This window comes from Colias eurytheme, chromosome 1, assembly GCF_061535395.1.
Source record: "Colias eurytheme isolate Ceu_HAF_F1 chromosome 1, ilColEury1 Martin Lab GWU primary, whole genome shotgun sequence".
Classification (NCBI taxonomy): domain Eukaryota; kingdom Metazoa; phylum Arthropoda; class Insecta; order Lepidoptera; family Pieridae; genus Colias; species Colias eurytheme.
The window spans coordinates 13229523-13257497 of NC_142980.1; the positions used below are offsets into that span (position 1 = coordinate 13229523).

Here is a 27975-nt window from a genome sequence, read left to right on the forward strand (position 1 = left end):
ATATCTGATACTGAGAGAGAATTCTCAAATTAAATTTATTTCCATTAGATACCATCGATACTAGCTCGCGGAATTTAATCACTGAATATTTGATGCTGGTACTGCTTTTACGAACACACATGTGATGAGCGAAGCGAAATGACACGTTCTGTATTTATTAAACTTATGTGGAACTTAGCAGTGCAGTGATTTTGTTTGTGATAGAGTTAATTATCAAGGAGTAGCGATAGTGCAAACGCAAGTGGTCTAAACCTGTGACGGCATATGTTGTACATCCTTTACCGTTTATGCCAGTATTGTATCTACGAATGACTGTCAGTTTATCAAAATGGAGTCCAAATAAACTAGTATTATAGACAATGCACAAATGCAACTACTCGTTTGTATAAGTGTAGGGATCAGTAGCTTCAAATATTGGTGCTTTTTAAGTAATGACGAAGAAAGCTTCTTAAGCCCTGTGGGTTGGTATCGTTTCAATTAATGATAGCACATCTTTATACAACAAAAGGAAATCTTAATACTATTATAAAGGCGAAAGTTTGTAAGGATTTATGGATGTATGGATGTATGGATGTATGGATGTTTGTTACTCTTTCACGTAAAAACTACTGAACCGATTACAATGAAATTTAGCACACATATAGAGGGTAACTTGGATTAACACATAGGATAGGTTTTATCCCGGAAATCCCACGGGAACGGGAACTATGCGGGTTTTCCTTTGAAAACGCGGGCGAAGCCGCGGGCGGAAATCTAGTTTCTATATATAATTTCTAGGCTCAAATTAAAATACAGTTAGTAATTTCTAACTGAACTATGGCACCTAATTGTTACCCGAATATTCAAACGCACGTGTAAAAATGTTCAAAGAATCTGTGACATTGAAAATATTCTCTCACAACGTGAACACCTCTTTTATTCAACAGTTGAACGTGATAGTTGGTGAATGCCATCCGATCAACACAGTTTACCTGCTACAGGTAAATCTAATATTGACACAGTGCGATTGCTCAGATTAAGCAGGAGCACGCTCCATTTTTCGGGATTTCAATGTTTAAATATGAAATGTTGCACTCTTTCATGCGTGGTAACGAATACTGTAACGGTAGATCTTTCCACGTTTGACCACTTAAAACCTAGATTACACGAGCAATTGAAGGACACGTGAACTAGTATCTGTGCTAAATGGATTGAGTCGTTTAAAAATGTGAGTGCTCGTGCTGGAGTTGTTCGGCTTTCGTGGAAGAACTATTGTGTCAAAAGTAAAAGAACAGCGTTCGTGATTTTCATGTATGAACTAATGTTTTCGAAGATCAATACAAGCTAATTGTTGGTAAGTATATAACATTTATAACTTAAAAATAAGTAGACTGTAGTAGACGACTGTAGATTGAGACAACATTTTAGCTATATACATCTCCATTCTTATAAGTTAATTCATTATGTAAATTAATTATTAATTATTTTCAATTATTTAATTATTAGGTAAATACCTAGATATTCTGTGATTGTTTCACCAATCTACAAAACATAACCTACGGAAGGAATAATAACATTAATGTACGAACCTAATGTAACGAGCCGGGCGCAACCCCTTTGAGTGTGCAATGTCTAAACAAATACTAACACCACATTTGTTCTTGTTTAAAATGTAATTATTTAAATGGCGACCCCAGTTTTAATCTCACTCTGTCCATTTCCAAATTAATATTTAGTATTTCTCTAGTTACATCAGTACAAACACAACAAAAGGCAAAGTTTAAGCTCAACAGGAGTGCAAATTTGAATGTTAACTTTTACTGTATTATGTTTCCTTTTAATTCCCCCGCAACCAACATTGCACGAATGAAATTATATATGAACATGCTTTTCAAAATAAGTTATTATCAACATTTGCATTTCGCTCACTTTGCACTGAAGTAGGTACCATGAATTAGTATGAAAAATAATTAATTCAGACCTAATATGCGCAATATGTTCAAACAGGCTGAAAAGTTAACATTTTCGAGTGATATTAATTCATCCGAATAAGACTTTCAATACCTAAATCTACTTAATAAAATAAATGTATAGTTTGATTAATTAAAGCTTTCATGAGAATTATACTTTCATGAATATTAAATCGTGTTATCATACGATTTAATATTTAAATGTTTACTTACACCAGATTTTAATAAAAGCCAACAAAGGAAAAATAATCATTAGATATAATAATCTTCATAAACGCTTTGAAATCTAAGCAATTCTAATTGTTATCTATTTAAGTCTTCTATTTAAAAAAACGTATGAAATGTCTTAATATTATATCGTATGTAACACAAAAGTTTTCCAATGAATGCAGTTACGCGGAACAACCTATACCCGTCTTAATTAACTGCAAAAATGATAAAAAAATTTCAATTTCCTAGCATTGTAACAGAGCGAACCAATTTGAGGAACTCGAAATTGAGGAAATATATTGGTTGAGGTATGTTTCTCGAAAGCGATGTATATGCAATATGTTTTTAAACGGAACACGTATATTGACTAATTCTCGCATCTCTATTAAACCGGGTTCGTAGAAGATGGCATATATTAATGCCCAATAAATTTCAGAGAATCCTACACAAATTGCGCCTCTAATAGTCCGGGAGCCAGCAGCAGATTTTATGACCAAGTTCCTCTCAAGCGGTAATTAGTAAAATGCATCAAAGTATAGTATTATGAAGCCTCGTGAACGTCAGCTGGAGCTCGGTTGGGGGGAAGAGCGGTTGTAGCCTCCCGTATCAGCTGACGGTTTTTCCACCAAGATACAGCCAGCTGACATATATATTTATCCACAGTTACATATAAGCTATCATCAGGTAAATTTTTGTTTGAGAGGAAATAACGGAAAATAAATTTTTCTTTAAATTTAACTTTCATGTTCGAGACACCAGCTGACGTATAATACACCATGTTGTAACCAGCTGACTATTTTTTTTCGTTGAGATATTGGGTTAGCTACAATTTGACAAATTTTTAGCTGAGAGGAAATGTATTTTTTTTCCTATGTGCGTGGGAGGCTACAACCGCTCACCCCCCCAACCGAGCGCCAGCTGACGTTCACGAGGCTTTATAATACTATACTCTCATGCGTCTGACGAATTATCTCTTGAGAGGAAATAGTTAACCAAATTTGCACCTGGCTCCCTAACCATAAATTCCAAACTAAGTGGGGGTATATTTCGTATAATAGTTTAGATTCTATTAATATAATAATTTGTATTTTTACTCAATACTACGCCAAGAATAAATTCTTATGTCCATAAAAAATATGTATGCAGTATTGATCAGTGGCCATTGGAACAACCTAGATGTAGCTCAAAGTTATTGTGGTTATTACATTAATGAAGTGTCCTCACCAGAGTGGGCGAGTATAGAATATCAATTTATTTTTCTACAGTATTTTATTCTAGGGCAGTATGCTGATATAGGATTGCAAGTCTGAAGTAGTCTGAAGTATAATATTCAACAGTTGCATCTAGAGCTTGATCACAAGAGTGAGTGGTCATATTTGGCTAGTAAGTGCCAAATTCTATAGGGACTATTGTCTGAAGACTATAGATCTGACCCAAAAAGTTTCATGGTAAGCATTTGTATTGTTTAGGTCTTCTGGATAAATTAGTGTAGGAGACAGTTCAGGATTGAAGCTGATTGATAGATCCAATGACGGCACGGATCAAAAATCAATGCATCCACTCGACATATATGTAGGTACATATACACCGAGCGTTGATACATTGAGAATTATGATTGATATCATTTTGATGTAAGCACCTCAAGTCTAACTTTTTATGAGGTATCAATAATATCAATATACATTTTTTTAACTTCTTAACATCTCTACAAAATTATTTACAACCGTGTGACTTTCATATCTTACTCATCCCTACGAATTAAGTTTGCAAAAAAATAAATAAATTTCGACTCGACTTTCAGCTTACGATGTTCCTTTTATTGGCTAAAACGCCACCTTCCGAGATTTCTCCTTGATTAGCAATTCAAATATTTTCTTTTACATTAATTTAGGATCTTGAGTGGTTGATGTATTATTTAATGACTGGCTATGGATGCCATTGTAGGTATTAATATTAATTTCAATTTATGAACTGTCTTTATAAGAGTAAAAGGAGGTACATTAATTTTTTATATAGAATACGTTAAGGTATATTTGGTCAAGAAACAAACTTTCATTGCCAAATATTTTTAGAAATTAGGAAGTACTTTGTAATCGAATAATTATCCCAATGTAGTACATAGCAAATCCATACTAATATTATAAATGCGAAAGTAACTCTGTCTGTCTGTCTGTTACTCAATAACGCCTTAATTACTGAACCAATTTGCATGAAATTTGGTATAGAGATATTTTGATACCTGAGAAAGGACATAGGATAGGTTTTATTCCGGAAATCCCACAGGAACGGGAACTATGCGGGTTTTTCTTTGACTGCGCGGGCGATGCCGCGGGCGGAAAGCTAATTCTATATATAATTGTATTGTACGTACACGCGACAGGTGCAATCATAAGTCCATTAAAATAACATGCCGTTATTCAAAGGAACTTTAATCAAACTCCTATTTCCATTACCATCTCAGCATATTATTTAAAAAACTTCTATATACTTTAATCTGACATACAATTGGTCGCCATATATAATTTAGATAGATACTTAATCGATCAATATTTTTGAAGCGAAACTTCTTTAGGCGCGTTGAGAGTAAAATTTAAGGGTCGCGTCATGGCAATACCGGCACGTCATGCAGTAAGGCGATAAGACGATTTTGGTATCTTTGAACCTTTCCAAAGAATTTTCACTTCTGACACGTGCGCTCGGCACACATGCTTTTTTTATTTATATAATCGTATCACTTGGAACTCACCTTCTCCGAGTAGGGGTTGTATGTCAACATCAGGTTTGCCCGAGGGGCAGAGGGGCAGGGCAGGCGACGAGCTCTGCGCGCCTCCTTCTGCTTCCACCTGGAAGAAGATTTCATTATAATGGGTGCTTTTAATCTATTCCTGTATAATGTATTATGTATAATTTTTAATGTTTTATCTGGAAATTTTGGGATGTCTTAACGCGATAACAAGCTTTTCGCTCTGTGTTTGCGCCCGTATAGTAGAAAATTCAGATGGGAGTAAGGTGTTGCAAGGCGGTAAAAAGTAGGTAGCCTATGTCACTTTCGAACCTCCTAACTTTATCCAAACAAAAAATCATATCTATGATATCGTTATGGTGTGAAATAAATAAAAACACTTTCGATTTTTTAATATTAGGAATAATTGTAACAATGGATTTAAACATTTAATTTTGTTTAAATATTCTGTTATCTGTAGTTTGAATTCGTAATGAGCAATCTGAATAATTAAAGTTTTGTTCTATGGTTGGTGTTATTTCTTGTTAATTGCTCTTAAAATATTACATCTGATAATATAATTACTATAACTTTCTGAATATAACGGTAAAATAAATGTGTATAGTCTACAAGATAATAACTTTGGGCTATAAACAGAAACAGATTTTTTTTACTGTTTTTCTGAATTGAAATATTAAATTCTGCGTAGAAATTTTGACTAGTCATAGCTATATACTCAATCTTCTGAGATGATAAGACGGGCTTCTCTTTTGAGGCCAAATGTGATAAAATATAAAAGAGTAAGCACAGAAGATGTTTCATTTTTCATTTATCCTCTTATAGAAGTAAAATATGATGACATGCGTGACCGATTCATATTTGTTAAAGTTTAAGAAAATAAAATTTTATTTCTACTTATTGTTGAGTTATCATATGGTTATCATTCTTACTTTCTGACTCCTCCCTTGTTCTCTGTATGACATCGAATAAACGTCCAAACATTCAATACCAAGTACCAAAGGAATATCATCATTTCGCAACCAACCAGCACATAACCACAATTGTTTAGCACATTATTTTAACATTGCAGACAAACATTGATCAAAACATTTCTCTTTCTCTAATGACGTGTTTCATGACATATTGTTTGTGACAGCGTAATTTGTGTCAGTGTCTCTCAAAGATAAAATCCTGTGATAAAATCGATGCCGAAAATAGGCGAAGGAGGTGGAAGTTGTCATGGAACAATTTATATACTAACTGCATTCAACTTTTGTTGGGTTATATTGGTGTAATATGGGTGTAACAAACTTAACTTTAATTTATTTATTTAGTGTAGATGTAGACTAATGTAAAATTGGGCTTCAACAGGTTTCGAGCTAGGGGTTTGTATGTATGGTTTGGCTTTGGTTGTAGATAAAAATTAATAAGAAATTTTAAAAAAAATTCATGTATAATCAATATTCAATACTGACTGATTATATATATTATACAATATATAAATGTCATTAAGCTCTCACTATTTTATTCATAACAATTAAAAGCATTCAATAATAGGTACCTACATTAACTACCTATAGCATTATTAACGACTGCAGAAACAAGTTATATCGGTTGTAACGTAACTAACAGCCTAACAGAAAGCTTGTCAACTGGAAATAGCCCTAACAATTTGTAGTGTAGAGCTACATTTATAGGTTTAAAACTAAAGTAAATCCTAAAAGCAAACTAATGTTTTCTTAACTCGTGTACTACTCTGGATTAAAAAAGTATTCTGGAATACCTTTATATGCATTAAAGAGTTTAGTAGTTCTAAATTTAAATTTATATAAAAAATGTACTAGTTCAGAGAGCCTACTACAGTATAAAGGAATATATGGACGATAAAAACCCATGGAGGGTTGTCGCGTAAAAACCACAGGACAGTTCTTTGGCATATTATTATAATATATTATGATGTTACATATTATGTATTTTGTAATATTAAATTGTAAGACTGACATGATTAATTAAAAGAGCAACCTAGGAGTTTCTTGACGGTTCTTTTTCGTAGATACTGCTTTCCGAACCGGTGGAAAATGTTAAAAATATGTAATGATGAGTCAAAAGTGCTTCTAGAAGAAGTCTAATTGAATTACATTCAAATTCAATTGTTATATTCGAGGTTACACTTTTAACTCAAGAAAGGTTAAATGGATTTTAATGATTGTTTCTTTGTTGGATTTGTCTCCGCTTGCATTATAGCTATATACCTTACAAAAAAATCTAAGCAAAACCAGAGGAGATCTTAGTTTTAAAATAGATCTGATTTAACATCGATTTCGTATGAATACAGTTCGTAGTGCAAACTGCATTGTATTATTAAAGATGAGATCTTCTAGAAGCTATTGTGTTTGTATGTTTGATTCTTATCATTGTGAGAAGGTTTCTATGGTTTCTATTACTTGCTATTGCAATTCTATGTTACCTATTAAAATCTGTCTTTAGTTTATCAGTAAGGTTTAGTTTATAAGTAGTATACATACCTACCTGATGTGTTCATTTTTTAGATATTAACGATTTTAACGGATTTTAAACGCGATTTATTCATTAGGTATAATAATATTGTTATCCCGCCGTTTCGACAATGAATAAATGGCGTTTAAAATCTGTTACAATCTTTAATTCCTAAATACCTACTCGAGTAAAATCAAACACAAGAAAATACAGTGTTCGTGATTGTATCTATAGTAATATTAGACGAAATATTTAAATTTTTATAATCTTTAAAATGTAAAATATAAGGTAAAATGTAAGCAATCTGAGAAACCACTTTAAATAAAAACTTCCTTCCACCAAAGTGCAAAACAACAAAATCACTAATCATGATTAATTTTGTAATTTGTACTGCGGTTTTAATTAAAATAAATGAATCATGGCGAGGACAGTGGGATAATAATGTATAGATTAAAATTTATTATTACAATCTGGCAAATATAATCCCCATTGGTTTATCTGTGGATTACAAATTGCAAATTTTGTATTGCAATTTAGCTAATTAGGAATTTCATATCAATATGAAATTGTATCTAGGTTCATATGAAATTATATTTTCATACTATCTATTTTGTGTAAATCATAATATAATTTAATCACTTAGTGAAAGTGACAATTCAAACGATCTGGGCTTGAAAAAGGGTGCTCTGAGATAATATAGTCTATAATAATTTTTCACTATTTTTTCGTATGTTTTATCATACCATATCGTCACATATCGTATTATCTTACGAGCCCCATACATAAAAAGATAACAATAATTACGTCTTTCTTTGTTCATCTTCCTACGTTCCTATCACACGTTTTTGTCATGATAACTGACAAAATAACAATAAACACACCTATAACATGCAAAAATGGCTATTAATATCATTTAACTAATAATCCTTTGAAAAAAACCATCAAAAGATTAATCTTCTGAACTCCAAACAACTTTCCAAACAATTTGGTTGGGTTTATCCGATCATTAGTCAAAGATATTCAGACGAATACCTACTCCTTCATCTATCATTTTATTAGCGTACTGACATGGACCTATCGATGGATACAAAGAGCTAGAGTAGCGAGATAAGACATCAAAGAAAAGGAATATAATCTATACAATTAAAGTGGAAAGATTTGTTTGTTTGTCATGATATAACTCGAAAGCTATAGGATGGCTTTTTAAATTACTTACCACTAAAAATGTAATTACCGAGCTCATATTTTAGCTGAAACAAGCGGCTATTATTTAGTAAATCTTAAAATTAATTATTTGAAAGTTCGTTGCATCGTCACACCAAAAGTTAAATTCCGGTTTAATCGATTCTATGCTAATGCATTAACCACTGTACCCACGAATCGCTCAAACATGATTTGCAATTCAACAAACATTTTGAACTATTCATTTACTAGGAGCAACTAAATAGTCTAATTAGGAACTACTACCACCAAAAAGCCAAAGATTTTTTGAAGGTACTAGACTAACAACATTTGACCTTCACAATGTATTATACGTTTTTAAGAAAAACTAAAAACTTTATGTTATAGATACTTCTAGTATTTATTATACTCTGAATAAGACGCGTAGACTGAAGCCAATGCTCTTCTGAAGTGTAATACAAAATATGATTTGTTCCCAAATGAATGGAGCTTTTATTATGACATATAGCCGACCAATAAGGAACCATAATAAGTAAGTGGCTAATATAGTATATTTTATATCTACAATTTGTAATAGATTAAGGTTGATATATATCTCGTATGGTCAGCCAAGTATTGGTTATAGCCCTCTAGGGATTAACATAATGTTGGACCTTTATTCACTTAAATATTGAACTCTTTTCGAAGGCCATGAATCAAGGGTAAATGATATGATAAACAATTCATATGGTTGGGTTTTGCATGAAGATCGTGGATAAATGTTATTATGGTATGTTTTATGAATTATGTTGTGTGAACTATGTTTTATTGTATGCCAATAAATATGGGTAAATAGTTTATAGTCTATCAAAAATGAGCGCGTGTGCCGAGCACACGTGTCAGAAATGAAACTTCTTTAGCAAGATTCAAATAGGTATACCAAAATTGTCGCCATTACTCGTGACGATATTAGCATGACGCGACCTTAAAATTTTACTCTCATAAAGAAGTTTCACTTCAATAAAAATAGAGGAGGATAGGGTAGCGTCTTATTCATAAAATAAGTATTACGTTATTATAACGTTATTTACCTGCCACTAATACTTAGTGGCAGGTTAATAACGTTTGAATTATAGAACAAAATATTATGTAAATTAATGAGACAAAAAATGTATTGAACAGTAGGTAGTAAATATTAGCAAAATAATGTATATGAAAAGATATTTGTCAATCATTCTTTAAAAGAACAATAGAACAAATTAAACATTAAACTAAACAATATTAAGGTAAATATATTGAAAGTACTATAAGGACAACAGGCTAAAAAACTATTATTTGTACGAAGCGATGCATGTAATTATTGATGTATGGTGCTTGAATTTAAAATAAACACAAAAATCCATAAACAAATAAAATATTCATTGTATAAAGTTTTCGAAATGGTTTAACTACAATAAAAATCTATGAAAATATTTGCTTTCAAAACACGTTTCACGAATACGCTCATTGCTCATTGATGCATTACTTTTATTCTATGGACAAAATATTTGTTTTGTTTTAAACATTGTTTTTTTTTTTATATTGAAATAAAAATTAAGTGTATAGAGAATGTGAATGTAAATAATATTATTATTTTAGGAAAGTCTTTGCGAACTCTGAACTTTAGTTTTAAATTATTCTATCAAGTTTCAAAATTTTAGAGTAAAGTCTATCAGATTTTGAGGCAAATCACAAAAATCGATCAAATTGTCTCGTATAGCTCCGAAGTTCATAAAACTTTTAAACTTTACTAGATTAATACCTTAAATTTCATAAGATTTCTTTAAATAAAGATACAGTAAAGTACTTATATTTAATTAAAGAAATCGATAGAATCAATATTCATTATCTGAGATGAAATATCTGAAAATTGCTGAATACAATAAATACATTTACCACTTCGAATTACTGCCATTAAAAAAGTGAATTGTTTCATTCAACAAACATTTTGAACTATTCATTTACTAGGAGCAACTAAATAATCTAAACTAAATAAATTCGAATCTTATCAACTTCTTCATTCCAGTCTTCCACGCTAAACACTACACAATAAGGCAGTAAACTTAAGTTTATTTAGAAATCTACTTTAAATTTTATGTACCTACAAGTTCGTAGTAATTTTCTGCAAAGCTTGTTATCTTGGGAGTTCCTTAATAAGCTATTTTTGGAACCCTCAAAGTGGGATTGGGATATTTACATGTTTAAGACATGTATCAGATTATTCTGAAAAGCACTCTATTCTATGAACAGGAAAGCACATTATGGTTCATTGGCTACTATATTTACTAATGTGCGCTTTCATTAAGTACCTATTAAGCCTTTGGTAAGGTAAAGATGTATCGTTATCATTTAAAATTATATGTTTAATAATATTAATTATTTTTACTTTGTTTGTTATTAATTATTGAGATGAATTAAACAGTGTTTTTTTCATTTCAGTCACGTTCGTAATTGGCAATCGAAAACATGTGGATTTTATGTATTCATTAATTTTGAATAGAATCATAGAAATATTTTCATTTGGCTTGTTTCATAATTAAGCCCAAAGGCTATATGTATGCTACACCACTTTAATAATATGTCAGAATGGATAACGAAATTTTCGATAACCACGAGATTTATAATAACTCTTTTAAGTATAGTTTAAAGAACCGTTTTAATAGTCTTTAAATGTTTAACAATCCTTAATAATAACTGTTAATTAAAACAGGTAATTAAACAGAGCTCTTATAATATAGAGTATAGTCGTATTATATAAGTATTTATTAAAATACCAAAATGTATTTGCATTCTATGCCAAGTACGCTTTAGACCCTTGAGCTTATATAATGAGAAGCTTAGTGGATTTCGCTTTATATGTTGAATCGAGAGTATCATCTATATTAATTACTAGTACGGGGGCGTATGTTTATCCGAAAAATTCCATTGCCTATATTTTCATGTCTTTAAAGTTTCGTTGTCATTACAGAAAAATCTTTCGTAATTATCGTATAATAGGTATATGGTATATGATATGAAAAAAATTAAATTGTTCTTAAAACAATTTGTTACAAGATAAAGAAAGAAAGTTTTAAAGTTACCCTGTTTTCACGTTTTAAACGCAATAACCTTAATAACAAGTAAACTATTATTCCTCAGAATCAAGTTACTTACAAAATATGTAATTGTAAATTAGTCTAATCGGTCATCTACATAGTTCGGATCCTTGAAAAATCGCAAACGAAACAGCCAATAAGTTAATTGCCGCTTATCTAGAGGTGGCGAACCTTTCAGTAACCATTCTTCAAAGTTCAAAGTCCAACTTCGGCTAATTGAATACGACGACTCATGTTTGAGTTCCCGTCTGATTGCTAGACAAAGTATTTGTTCGACCTTTTTCCTATTCTTTACTCTTTGTGCCCACCGAGTAGATTAAATTGAAGTTGAGATCAAATACACTTTCCTTTGAATCATGTTTGTTCATTCAATGCGTAGAGGTAATTGAGTTTTCAGTAATGTTTCCATTTCATATGAAATACCTTTCTGAGGTTCGCTCGTTTCTGTTATACAATGCATAGATTATTTTTCGTCATAGGTTCATTTCTGTTTATGGCTTTTATATCGTGTAGAGGAATTTGATCTGAGTGTGAAAATAAATATGTTTGACTCTGAGACTCGACTTTTCAAATATTTTGTTTTGTATTCGAAGACATGTTTTAATTAAGATTATTTATATTCAAGTCTTGAATATAAACACAATGTTAAAAATATCAAAGTTTCTATAGATTGAAATTGAGCAAAAAAATTGCCAGAAAGAAGCTCTTCTATTAAACATATGCAGCATACTTACACCTACACTTCATATGCTTCAAAAAATCAAACTCACACTAGATAGCATCACTAACCACTGAACCAGATATTAACAGTACAGATGAAAAATTTTCAGCGTCAACAAAGTTCTAGAATATCGTTTAACCCTGTACACCCACTCTATCACTTACTTGAACCAATAGCTACCAGAAGGACAGATAAAATAATTCAACCATAAAGTATTCTCGATAACATCACCTAGGTACCGATCGTGTCACTATACAGTTTAAGCGCAAAGCTCTCAAGCGTTATATATTGGAGTTTCGGAATAGTTTAAACATATCATAGCATTCCCTTCGTAGCTGGTTGCGTGCACGATATTGCATGACGTTCAATAAAAACTACATACATCAGACAAGAACAAGTGTCTCTACAACTAGGTATGTCAAAAGTTATTGATCTTAAAAGAACATTAAAATATCAATATTTAACCAATAAAAACACAGATACGCAATTACCAACCATAATCTAATGTGGTATAATCTTTTAATGTGGATTCTACACAATATTATTATGGCCAAGATAAAAAAGTTGTTTTTCAACCTATCTCATGAGATTATAAAATCTCATTAATAATCTTCCTTTTATGGGTAATACAACTCGAACCCCTTGCACGGACTTAATAATTTTTCAGTCAGTCATCACATGATTGAATAAGCAGCGTCTATTATAGCTACGCTAGATATTAGATATACAGACAACCCGTTACATCTTATAAACCAATTATCTTACTTGTAGGCTTAGAAAACATTTATTATTTAGAAAACATATATAAACTGATGTGGAAGTGGTATATGCCAACAAACTAGCAGTTAAAGACGTTCGTTTAAACCACTAGCCGAATAGAGTTAGCAACGTAGCCGCCTAAATGCAACCCGGCTAATTTAGCTGACTTCAGGCGGAACGTGTTTTTACACGTATGCCGATTCTACCTCAGGTTATATAAGTAACCTTGTAGGCAGTATACTTCCCGTTAACCCTTGTATAGGGTCCGTACAAGGCAGATGCTTTTATATAACATCTTCCTTAATCCCCAGCCTTTATACACTGGGGAGAAGTGTGCCTGATTTAGTAAAAGCTCATTTTCACACTGTCTGTATGCATTTCCTGAGAACATTTACTATGGTAATGTTTATTTTTTTTACACCATATCAAAGTAGAGATTTCAATGAATAAAAGGCTCCCCAAGTTTTTGAAAAAAGCTGATATTTTGACGGGTGACTTTTCAATTGAAAATTATATTAATTCAAAATAAGGCGAAAAAATAAATATTTTCAATCAAATAAATTACAGTGTATTTGGGACATAATAAAGTAAGTTTTCACCAAATTTCGTAGAAAATAAATAAATTTTGAAGTAGATAAAAATAAAAAACCAAAAACTTGGTTTTTTTAATTTTTCACCTAAATTTTGAGGTTATGTGTAAAAATTGTAAATAAAAAAGTTGTAGATCTTTTTATTACCTACAACTTTGCCATTGAACTTTTTTCCGTAGGACTTGTAGTTTTGTCGGTAATCGAGAGAAACCATTTTTTTCTCTTAAAAGCTCCCCCCTCCCACTTCCCGAACTCGGATTGACCGTAATTTATTTTTCCTTTTATTTTCATATTCCCCTCCTTTTCTAATGGGTTTCATCCGACTGCGATTTCTTTTTTGTTTCAAAAATTATCAGCTAGTCTAGTCTATAAATTGTATTCATATTCTATACTTGGATTAATACTGTCACTAGCTATATTCTAATGGCTTAACAATTGCAAATGACAACATAATTACATCAACCAGTGATTATAACGGTCTTTGATGTTAACGAGGCAGCTAATTTATAACAATTAAACAGCTATTCATGTTAAGAAGCTCACGGATCTAATGTTTGTAATATTTTCAAGTCCTTTAATAATTGAAGTGTCTGTTATATGGATGCGATATTAATTCTGGTAAATTTTGTGATGAAGATACAGTTTTCATGTACCTATCCTCCGAATATTATAGTTCTTTTCTCCATCTATCCTTCAAATTTCATTCAAAGTTTTGTTTCTTATGTATTTGTGAAAAACTTGCTAAAAAAACTTGTAATTGGGCAAATTATTTAGCTCGATATAATAGCTAGTATTTAGATCTTATAAGATATCTTGCCATATTTTTTAGTGTTCCAGTGGAAACGTATTATTAAAAAGCGGCAGTAACATTTCATATCCATTTTACTGATACTGTTTATAGAGAAATAGATAAGCAATATCCTGTAAGCAGACAGAAGGCCACAGAATCTCTACGCAATCAAGCTCGCATCTCTACGCAATGCAGCGAAAAATAATTATTAGTGGGTATGAACCCACTAATAATTATTTTTCGCTGCATTGTAAAATTACACACCAAATAATTTCTTACAACACAAAGTCAAACAATGCTTTATAAATAACTAGATTTCCGCCCGCGGCTTCGCCCGCGTTTGCAAAGGAAAACCCGCATAGTTCCCGTTCCCGTGGGATTTCCGGGATAAAAACTATCCTATGTGTTAATCCAAGTTACCCTCTATATGTGTGCTAAATTTCATTGTAATCGGTTCAGTAGTTTTTACGTGAAAGAGTAACAAACATCCATACATCCATACATCCATACATCCTTACAAACTTTCGCCTTTATAATATATATTAGATAAAAGAGCAATCCCAATTTAAACAAAGGCTGCCGTTTGCACTCAAAGTTCTAACACCTAGCGGGATATCCGCCTCGAAGTTGTTTCCACAAACTTCATTGCTTTAATTAAAACACTCGTTCCCATTTCAAGTAAAATACAGCTATTTCATGTGGTTGAGCACAACAGACTGTATTATGAAATAAATTTAACGAATTACTAAATTGCACCTTTGGGGCTGGGAATACAGTCTTTATCGCTGTGTAAAGTTTGCATGTAAGTTTGCTATTGAGGTGTTAGGCATTATGGATGGCTGAACAATCTTTTTCTTCTCATTATCAAACAGTATAAAAGACAGAAATGGAATGCATATTATTGTCATTTTCACATCCATACTTTAGTCTTTATCTTTCAATATTTCTTTATTTATTATTCAGTTATGAGCTTTATTAATTTACAGAAGTTTTCTTTTCAAACAAATAATTTTACAAATACTGATAAAAAATAAAATAATTATAAAACATTTGTTTGACATTGTACCATTCATATATCGTAACACTTTTTCAATCAGAACCCGAATTCAGGGTCGAAATAATTACAATGTAATCGATCGATCAAAGAGGACCATGAATAGATTCTTTAATTAAAATACACCACAATCCAATGGATTCCAGCAATCGGCTATTGTCGCTAATGTTTCAATTACAATCGTCCTCAACAACATTACTCAGTTTGATGTAAATTTTCCTCTGAATATTCGTACATCGAGATTAATTCTTGAATCAAATTCACGAGTGGTAAACAAAAACTAATATGAGCCAATAATTATTTAAAATAAACTTCTTTAGGCGCGTTGAGAGTAAAATTTCAACGTCATGGAGTGGCCACGATTTTGGTATCTTTTCTCTTCTGACACGTGTGCTTGACACACACCCTCTTTTATTTAAATGTAGGTACGTCTTCATAAATACAGGAAATAATACAATTGCAAATGATTACGTAATATTAAATAATCGTGAAGGCGCAATACAAAATTAAAAATGTGCTTAAAATCAATCTCGTTGAAAAGCACTGTTTTAATCCGCACACAACGTAAAAAACTCTCTTAAATTCTCTTCAAAATATTGTAAACGTGTAACCCGATTGTTAAACCTCAGATTACCTGCACACACGTGTGGAAGCGGTAATCTCCAACAAGACAGCACTAAAAACAGGATGCCTCTTGCGGTATTACTAGTGGGTATTACAACGTTATTGCAATATATTTTGACATATTATCTTTGGAGAACAAGGATGGGGTTAAATGCATTTTGCATGTGAATTTTTTAATATTGTTGTATAGTTTTATTAGTATCATGTAATAACAATGTGATACCTAGTCGAAGGCAGATAGAGCTAAAACATTTTTGATGTAGTATAGCTATATTATTGTCTATTGTTAAAGACCGATAGAAACAAAATGAAAACGAAACTATAAACTGAATAAATGTTAATATATTATTAATTAATTAATAATATAATAAAATTTGATTAAGTAATTCGTACAAATATAGTCTATAATAATTTTTCACTATTTTTTCGTATGTTTTATCATACCATATCGTCACATATCGTATTATCTTACGAGCCCCATACATAAAAAGATAACAATAATTACGTCTTTTTTTGTTCATCTTCCTACGTTCCTATCACACGTTTTTGTCATGATAACTGACAAAATAACAATAAACACACCTATAACATGCAAAAATGGCTATTAATATCATTTAACTAATAATCCTTTGAAAAAAACCATCAAAAGATTAATCTTCTGAACTCCAAACAACTTTCCAAACAATTTGGTTGGGTTTATCCGATCATTAGTCAAAGATATTCAGACGAATACCTACTCCTTCATCTATCATTTTATTAGCGTACTGACATGGACCTATCGATGGATACAAAGAGCTAGAGTAGCGAGATAAGACATCAAAGAAAAGGAATATAATCTATACAATTAAAGTGGAAAGATTTGTTTGTTTGTCATGATATAACTCGAAAGCTATAGGATGGCTTTTTAAATTACTTACCACTAAAAATGTAATTACCGAGCTCATATTTTAGCTGAAACAAGCGGCTATTATTTAGTAAATCTTAAAATTAATTATTTGAAAGTTCGTTGCATCGTCACACCAAAAGTTAAATTCCGGTTTAATCGATTCTATGCTAATGCATTAACCACTGTACCCACGAATCGCTCAAACATGATTTGCAATTCAACAAACATTTTGAACTATTCATTTACTAGGAGCAACTAAATAGTCTAATTAGGAACTACTACCACCAAAAAGCCAAAGATTTTTTGAAGGTACTAGACTAACAACATTTGACCTTCACAATGTATTATACGTTTTTAAGAAAAACTAAAAACTTTATGTTATAGATACTTCTAGTATTTATTATACTCTGAATAAGACGCGTAGACTGAAGCCAATGCTCTTCTGAAGTGTAATACAAAATATGATTTGTTCCCAAATGAATGGAGCTTTTATTATGACATATAGCCGACCAATAAGGAACCATAATAAGTAAGTGGCTAATATAGTATATTTTATATCTACAATTTGTAATAGATTAAGGTTGATATATATCTCGTATGGTCAGCCAAGTATTGGTTATAGCCCTCTAGGGATTAACATAATGTTGGACCTTTATTCACTTAAATATTGAACTCTTTTCGAAGGCCATGAATCAAGGGTAAATGATATGATAAACAATTCATATGGTTGGGTTTTGCATGAAGATCGTGGATAAATGTTATTATGGTATGTTTTATGAATTATGTTGTGTGAACTATGTTTTATTGTATGCCAATAAATATGGGTAAATAGTTTATAGTCTATCAAAAATGAGCGCGTGTGCCGAGCACACGTGTCAGAAATGAAACTTCTTTAGCAAGATTCAAATAGGTATACCAAAATTGTCGCCATTACTCGTGACGATATTAGCATGACGCGACCTTAAAATTTTACTCTCATAAAGAAGTTTCACTTCAATAAAAATAGAGGAGGATAGGGTAGCGTCTTATTCATAAAATAAGTATTACGTTATTATAACGTTATTTACCTGCCACTAATACTTAGTGGCAGGTTAATAACGTTTGAATTATAGAACAAAATATTATGTAAATTAATGAGACAAAAAATGTATTGAACAGTAGGTAGTAAATATTAGCAAAATAATGTATATGAAAAGATATTTGTCAATCATTCTTTAAAAGAACAATAGAACAAATTAAACATTAAACTAAACAATATTAAGGTAAATATATTGAAAGTACTATAAGGACAACAGGCTAAAAAACTATTATTTGTACGAAGCGATGCATGTAATTATTGATGTATGGTGCTTGAATTTAAAATAAACACAAAAATCCATAAACAAATAAAATATTCATTGTATAAAGTTTTCGAAATGGTTTAACTACAATAAAAATCTATGAAAATATTTGCTTTCAAAACACGTTTCACGAATACGCTCATTGCTCATTGATGCATTACTTTTATTCTATGGACAAAATATTTGTTTTGTTTTAAACATTGTTTTTTTTTTTATATTGAAATAAAAATTAAGTGTATAGAGAATGTGAATGTAAATAATATTATTATTTTAGGAAAGTCTTTGCGAACTCTGAACTTTAGTTTTAAATTATTCTATCAAGTTTCAAAATTTTAGAGTAAAGTCTATCAGATTTTGAGGCAAATCACAAAAATCGATCAAATTGTCTCGTATAGCTCCGAAGTTCATAAAACTTTTAAACTTTACTAGATTAATACCTTAAATTTCATAAGATTTCTTTAAATAAAGATACAGTAAAGTACTTATATTTAATTAAAGAAATCGATAGAATCAATATTCATTATCTGAGATGAAATATCTGAAAATTGCTGAATACAATAAATACATTTACCACTTCGAATTACTGCCATTAAAAAAGTGAATTGTTTCATTCAACAAACATTTTGAACTATTCATTTACTAGGAGCAACTAAATAATCTAAACTAAATAAATTCGAATCTTATCAACTTCTTCATTCCAGTCTTCCACGCTAAACACTACACAATAAGGCAGTAAACTTAAGTTTATTTAGAAATCTACTTTAAATTTTATGTACCTACAAGTTCGTAGTAATTTTCTGCAAAGCTTGTTATCTTGGGAGTTCCTTAATAAGCTATTTTTGGAACCCTCAAAGTGGGATTGGGATATTTACATGTTTAAGACATGTATCAGATTATTCTGAAAAGCACTCTATTCTATGAACAGGAAAGCACATTATGGTTCATTGGCTACTATATTTACTAATGTGCGCTTTCATTAAGTACCTATTAAGCCTTTGGTAAGGTAAAGATGTATCGTTATCATTTAAAATTATATGTTTAATAATATTAATTATTTTTACTTTGTTTGTTATTAATTATTGAGATGAATTAAACAGTGTTTTTTTCATTTCAGTCACGTTCGTAATTGGCAATCGAAAACATGTGGATTTTATGTATTCATTAATTTTGAATAGAATCATAGAAATATTTTCATTTGGCTTGTTTCATAATTAAGCCCAAAGGCTATATGTATGCTACACCACTTTAATAATATGTCAGAATGGATAACGAAATTTTCGATAACCACGAGATTTATAATAACTCTTTTAAGTATAGTTTAAAGAACCGTTTTAATAGTCTTTAAATGTTTAACAATCCTTAATAATAACTGTTAATTAAAACAGGTAATTAAACAGAGCTCTTATAATATAGAGTATAGTCGTATTATATAAGTATTTATTAAAATACCAAAATGTATTTGCATTCTATGCCAAGTACGCTTTAGACCCTTGAGCTTATATAATGAGAAGCTTAGTGGATTTCGCTTTATATGTTGAATCGAGAGTATCATCTATATTAATTACTAGTACGGGGGCGTATGTTTATCCGAAAAATTCCATTGCCTATATTTTCATGTCTTTAAAGTTTCGTTGTCATTACAGAAAAATCTTTCGTAATTATCGTATAATAGGTATATGGTATATGATATGAAAAAAATTAAATTGTTCTTAAAACAATTTGTTACAAGATAAAGAAAGAAAGTTTTAAAGTTACCCTGTTTTCACGTTTTAAACGCAATAACCTTAATAACAAGTAAACTATTATTCCTCAGAATCAAGTTACTTACAAAATATGTAATTGTAAATTAGTCTAATCGGTCATCTACATAGTTCGGATCCTTGAAAAATCGCAAACGAAACAGCCAATAAGTTAATTGCCGCTTATCTAGAGGTGGCGAACCTTTCAGTAACCATTCTTCAAAGTTCAAAGTCCAACTTCGGCTAATTGAATACGACGACTCATGTTTGAGTTCCCGTCTGATTGCTAGACAAAGTATTTGTTCGACCTTTTTCCTATTCTTTACTCTTTGTGCCCACCGAGTAGATTAAATTGAAGTTGAGATCAAATACACTTTCCTTTGAATCATGTTTGTTCATTCAATGCGTAGAGGTAATTGAGTTTTCAGTAATGTTTCCATTTCATATGAAATACCTTTCTGAGGTTCGCTCGTTTCTGTTATACAATGCATAGATTATTTTTCGTCATAGGTTCATTTCTGTTTATGGCTTTTATATCGTGTAGAGGAATTTGATCTGAGTGTGAAAATAAATATGTTTGACTCTGAGACTCGACTTTTCAAATATTTTGTTTTGTATTCGAAGACATGTTTTAATTAAGATTATTTATATTCAAGTCTTGAATATAAACACAATGTTAAAAATATCAAAGTTTCTATAGATTGAAATTGAGCAAAAAAATTGCCAGAAAGAAGCTCTTCTATTAAACATATGCAGCATACTTACACCTACACTTCATATGCTTCAAAAAATCAAACTCACACTAGATAGCATCACTAACCACTGAACCAGATATTAACAGTACAGATGAAAAATTTTCAGCGTCAACAAAGTTCTAGAATATCGTTTAACCCTGTACACCCACTCTATCACTTACTTGAACCAATAGCTACCAGAAGGACAGATAAAATAATTCAACCATAAAGTATTCTCGATAACATCACCTAGGTACCGATCGTGTCACTATACAGTTTAAGCGCAAAGCTCTCAAGCGTTATATATTGGAGTTTCGGAATAGTTTAAACATATCATAGCATTCCCTTCGTAGCTGGTTGCGTGCACGATATTGCATGACGTTCAATAAAAACTACATACATCAGACAAGAACAAGTGTCTCTACAACTAGGTATGTCAAAAGTTATTGATCTTAAAAGAACATTAAAATATCAATATTTAACCAATAAAAACACAGATACGCAATTACCAACCATAATCTAATGTGGTATAATCTTTTAATGTGGATTCTACACAATATTATTATGGCCAAGATAAAAAAGTTGTTTTTCAACCTATCTCATGAGATTATAAAATCTCATTAATAATCTTCCTTTTATGGGTAATACAACTCGAACCCCTTGCACGGACTTAATAATTTTTCAGTCAGTCATCACATGATTGAATAAGCAGCGTCTATTATAGCTACGCTAGATATTAGATATACAGACAACCCGTTACATCTTATAAACCAATTATCTTACTTGTAGGCTTAGAAAACATTTATTATTTAGAAAACATATATAAACTGATGTGGAAGTGGTATATGCCAACAAACTAGCAGTTAAAGACGTTCGTTTAAACCACTAGCCGAATAGAGTTAGCAACGTAGCCGCCTAAATGCAACCCGGCTAATTTAGCTGACTTCAGGCGGAACGTGTTTTTACACGTATGCCGATTCTACCTCAGGTTATATAAGTAACCTTGTAGGCAGTATACTTCCCGTTAACCCTTGTATAGGGTCCGTACAAGGCAGATGCTTTTATATAACATCTTCCTTAATCCCCAGCCTTTATACACTGGGGAGAAGTGTGCCTGATTTAGTAAAAGCTCATTTTCACACTGTCTGTATGCATTTCCTGAGAACATTTACTATGGTAATGTTTATTTTTTTTACACCATATCAAAGTAGAGATTTCAATGAATAAAAGGCTCCCCAAGTTTTTGAAAAAAGCTGATATTTTGACGGGTGACTTTTCAATTGAAAATTATATTAATTCAAAATAAGGCGAAAAAATAAATATTTTCAATCAAATAAATTACAGTGTATTTGGGACATAATAAAGTAAGTTTTCACCAAATTTCGTAGAAAATAAATAAATTTTGAAGTAGATAAAAATAAAAAACCAAAAACTTGGTTTTTTTAATTTTTCACCTAAATTTTGAGGTTATGTGTAAAAATTGTAAATAAAAAAGTTGTAGATCTTTTTATTACCTACAACTTTGCCATTGAACTTTTTTCCGTAGGACTTGTAGTTTTGTCGGTAATCGAGAGAAACCATTTTTTTCTCTTAAAAGCTCCCCCCTCCCACTTCCCGAACTCGGATTGACCGTAATTTATTTTTCCTTTTATTTTCATATTCCCCTCCTTTTCTAATGGGTTTCATCCGACTGCGATTTCTTTTTTGTTTCAAAAATTATCAGCTAGTCTAGTCTATAAATTGTATTCATATTCTATACTTGGATTAATACTGTCACTAGCTATATTCTAATGGCTTAACAATTGCAAATGACAACATAATTACATCAACCAGTGATTATAACGGTCTTTGATGTTAACGAGGCAGCTAATTTATAACAATTAAACAGCTATTCATGTTAAGAAGCTCACGGATCTAATGTTTGTAATATTTTCAAGTCCTTTAATAATTGAAGTGTCTGTTATATGGATGCGATATTAATTCTGGTAAATTTTGTGATGAAGATACAGTTTTCATGTACCTATCCTCCGAATATTATAGTTCTTTTCTCCATCTATCCTTCAAATTTCATTCAAAGTTTTGTTTCTTATGTATTTGTGAAAAACTTGCTAAAAAAACTTGTAATTGGGCAAATTATTTAGCTCGATATAATAGCTAGTATTTAGATCTTATAAGATATCTTGCCATATTTTTTAGTGTTCCAGTGGAAACGTATTATTAAAAAGCGGCAGTAACATTTCATATCCATTTTACTGATACTGTTTATAGAGAAATAGATAAGCAATATCCTGTAAGCAGACAGAAGGCCACAGAATCTCTACGCAATCAAGCTCGCATCTCTACGCAATGCAGCGAAAAATAATTATTAGTGGGTATGAACCCACTAATAATTATTTTTCGCTGCATTGTAAAATTACACACCAAATAATTTCTTACAACACAAAGTCAAACAATGCTTTATAAATAACTAGATTTCCGCCCGCGGCTTCGCCCGCGTTTGCAAAGGAAAACCCGCATAGTTCCCGTTCCCGTGGGATTTCCGGGATAAAAACTATCCTATGTGTTAATCCAAGTTACCCTCTATATGTGTGCTAAATTTCATTGTAATCGGTTCAGTAGTTTTTACGTGAAAGAGTAACAAACATCCATACATCCATACATCCATACATCCTTACAAACTTTCGCCTTTATAATATATATTAGATAAAAGAGCAATCCCAATTTAAACAAAGGCTGCCGTTTGCACTCAAAGTTCTAACACCTAGCGGGATATCCGCCTCGAAGTTGTTTCCACAAACTTCATTGCTTTAATTAAAACACTCGTTCCCATTTCAAGTAAAATACAGCTATTTCATGTGGTTGAGCACAACAGACTGTATTATGAAATAAATTTAACGAATTACTAAATTGCACCTTTGGGGCTGGGAATACAGTCTTTATCGCTGTGTAAAGTTTGCATGTAAGTTTGCTATTGAGGTGTTAGGCATTATGGATGGCTGAACAATCTTTTTCTTCTCATTATCAAACAGTATAAAAGACAGAAATGGAATGCATATTATTGTCATTTTCACATCCATACTTTAGTCTTTATCTTTCAATATTTCTTTATTTATTATTCAGTTATGAGCTTTATTAATTTACAGAAGTTTTCTTTTCAAACAAATAATTTTACAAATACTGATAAAAAATAAAATAATTATAAAACATTTGTTTGACATTGTACCATTCATATATCGTAACACTTTTTCAATCAGAACCCGAATTCAGGGTCGAAATAATTACAATGTAATCGATCGATCAAAGAGGACCATGAATAGATTCTTTAATTAAAATACACCACAATCCAATGGATTCCAGCAATCGGCTATTGTCGCTAATGTTTCAATTACAATCGTCCTCAACAACATTACTCAGTTTGATGTAAATTTTCCTCTGAATATTCGTACATCGAGATTAATTCTTGAATCAAATTCACGAGTGGTAAACAAAAACTAATATGAGCCAATAATTATTTAAAATAAACTTCTTTAGGCGCGTTGAGAGTAAAATTTCAACGTCATGGAGTGGCCACGATTTTGGTATCTTTTCTCTTCTGACACGTGTGCTTGACACACACCCTCTTTTATTTAAATGTAGGTACGTCTTCATAAATACAGGAAATAATACAATTGCAAATGATTACGTAATATTAAATAATCGTGAAGGCGCAATACAAAATTAAAAATGTGCTTAAAATCAATCTCGTTGAAAAGCACTGTTTTAATCCGCACACAACGTAAAAAACTCTCTTAAATTCTCTTCAAAATATTGTAAACGTGTAACCCGATTGTTAAACCTCAGATTACCTGCACACACGTGTGGAAGCGGTAATCTCCAACAAGACAGCACTAAAAACAGGATGCCTCTTGCGGTATTACTAGTGGGTATTACAACGTTATTGCAATATATTTTGACATATTATCTTTGGAGAACAAGGATGGGGTTAAATGCATTTTGCATGTGAATTTTTTAATATTGTTGTATAGTTTTATTAGTATCATGTAATAACAATGTGATACCTAGTCGAAGGCAGATAGAGCTAAAACATTTTTGATGTAGTATAGCTATATTATTGTCTATTGTTAAAGACCGATAGAAACAAAATGAAAACGAAACTATAAACTGAATAAATGTTAATATATTATTAATTAATTAATAATATAATAAAATTTGATTAAGTAATTCGTACAAATGTTAATCATTTCATAATGAAAGCATTCTAATTAAGACCAAATAACTAGCAGTGGAGCGTTGATTTTAATTTTCCCTTTGACGAATTTCTGTTTAAATCTGTCTGACGATACATCAGTAATCATTATGCTATGAGAGGATATTCCGACTAATATTGATACAACGTGGCTTTGATTTCTATTCAAGCATAATGGTTGAGCAAATATGAACATTCCTGTGTGTATGTCAGGATTTTAGTTAATATAAGTTCAGCGCATTTTAAATTCTAAGAAATAGTTCTGTGAGTCAATCTTTACATTTACTTTGGTGAATTATATGATAAGCAAATGGGAATGTTTATTTAAAACTAACCTCCAAGGCAAATGTTGTTCTACCCTATTACTCCTTTTACGTGCTTTCTCTCCATTGGAACCATGCTGCCTAAGCAAAAATGTCAAAAAATTCGCTGTTTGAAATGGTCAAGCGACTCTTAATTTTTAGGCTTAGCAACACATTTGGACATTCATTCTAATTATGTAGATTTATAAAAACTCATGTATTTTGAAATACTAACCATAATGGATATCTCTATAATAAGCGTGGGAATATTTTTTTCAAATCAAATGAAAACTCGGGTATTGTTTGAAATACAATATGGATATTATATCTCTACGGCGTAGATTCAATTATTTCTATTACATCAAAAGCTTTTGAAAATATTGAATTTTGTTGATGGATTGACATTAAACTAATAAAATAACTACATAGTTTTAGTAATTTGGATTACATTTTCGTGTGAAAATAAAAATATCAACTAAAGTATTGAATTTCGTAGAGGTATCGTAGCTTCGTAGCGGCAACAACGTTAGAGATGTTGTTTAAATTCTAACAAGGATATTTTATTACAAGCATATATTTTTTTTGAATTAGTAAAAAAAGTAAATTATGTTCTTACCTTCCTAAATATTATGTTAAAAGATTTACAAGTAACCTTCATTTAACAATGGATATTTTTCTGTAACAATTGCTTTTTCAATATCAATTTTTATGTTCTTTTGATAGAATACAACATTAGTACCATTTCCTCGTAATTGAACACCACCCACAGAGAATGGTTATCCCTATATTAAATCGCATATTTACCCCATCACTTCAATAAGGAAAACCGTGAAAGGCAATACATTCAAGAATCCCTTTTCAAACTCTTATTACATTAGTAAGAATACAAATATGATTCAATAAATGGCTATGAGTATCTGTAGCAAATATGGGTTAGTGTTATTATGTTTACAAAATTTGATAGTTGCGGTTTGTTAACCGACTGCGACACATTCGACACATTCGTATGGATAGTGTAGGTCAATATTTATTTGGCACGCCCTAGAGAGAGCTGAACGGTTTGACGTACATTTATGTGAGTGGTGTCAATAGATCCATCTTAATTCGTGAGAGTGACACTGAGTAGGTACATAGTAAAACTTAAAAAAATTTCAATTTAGGATTTCAGGCGCATAATAATACCTACTTTATTAGTAATACTAAATAGTACTAAAAGATTTTTTATAGGAGTTTGGAATAGGAAATGGTAATAAATCACATCACATTTCACAGTTATAATATACTAGCGGTCCGCCCCGGCTTCGCCCGTGGTACCTATATGTTTACGTTTTTTTTATAAGAACCATCCGTACTTCAAGGAATAGATTCCGCAGCGCACGCGATGACAGAATTTTTTACACCTTGGGTTACATTATTGCATTTTTGGTAAGGATCTCTAAATTTTTAGAAATGCAATATAGCCTATGTTGCTCAGTGAAGATGCACCTTTCTAATGGTGAAAGAATTTTTGAAATAGGTCCAGTAGTTTATGCGTGAAAACCATACATACATACATACATAATTACAAACCTTTCCTTAAAGAAAACTAAGTTGGCAATCGAGATTTTTGTTGTTATGATAACAATTCTTGTTTAATTAACACTCAGTACAATTATTTAATAAAACTACTGTAGTACTACATAATGTTCATGCGAATATTGCTCATTATTTTATCCAACTATCAATTAAAATTACATTCAGAATAATGTATATGAAAATGATCGCAGAAAATGTCCTATTTGTTAACACAAAGGCTATTCATGTCAGAGGCAGGTTAGTCCGTGAAGATATTTAAGGTAAATAAATGTCACTGAATGCCCTATGTGTAACACGCGTGAAATTTCCAGAGGAATGTTATGATATTTTTTCTTAATGATCAAGTTAAACACTTTTTCAATACGTTAGAGTCATGATATAGAAGGAAGTGAATTTAAGACATACATACTATATTTAATGAAGTCTATAAAGTACATCATTCATTATTAATACCTAGCAATAAGTATTTAATTTTTATTAAATATTTTTTTGTGTTCTAGTCCTTGTTGTTAGTTCATACAGCATATCACGTTATTTTTCCATGGCCAGTAAATATATAACAATTACATTGGCTAATTCATACACTCTTTTTTTACAACAAAGAGTACTCTATACTCTTTTAAACACGGCTTTTAAACTTCCGTATTTAAAAATGTGTAAATTCAAAGAAACTCGGAATATTATACATCAATGAAGTGTATTAACCTGCGATAAATCTCTACTTATGGCAGAATTACTATCGGTCTAGTGCATCTCGTCTTCATTTATGCCAGGTATATGGTCCGAACAGACGATAAGACTTTTAAAATTAAGAGTGCACTTATCTTAGTGCGAACACTTATGCATAATGTACCCTCATCTCTTACAAGTCTATGAGAAAGCTTTTGAAGAAATTTTAGACGACTATCCAACATCCATACGTTTATATACCAACGTATGTACT

The 27975-nt window shown here is 31.1% G+C and overlaps 1 protein-coding gene across 2 annotated transcripts in view; it reads right to left on the reverse strand.

Moving 5' to 3' along the window:
- Positions 1 to 27975, reverse strand: part of LOC149911331 (adenylate cyclase type 6) — a 138050-nt gene that overhangs the window by 80727 nt on the left and 29348 nt on the right. For both annotated transcript variants that reach the window (XM_090105416.1, XM_090105407.1), the window contains exon 3: positions 4906 to 5002. In XM_090105416.1, coding sequence (XP_089961542.1) covers positions 4906 to 5002 — 97 coding nt within the window. The remainder of the gene's footprint in view (positions 1 to 4905; positions 5003 to 27975) is intronic.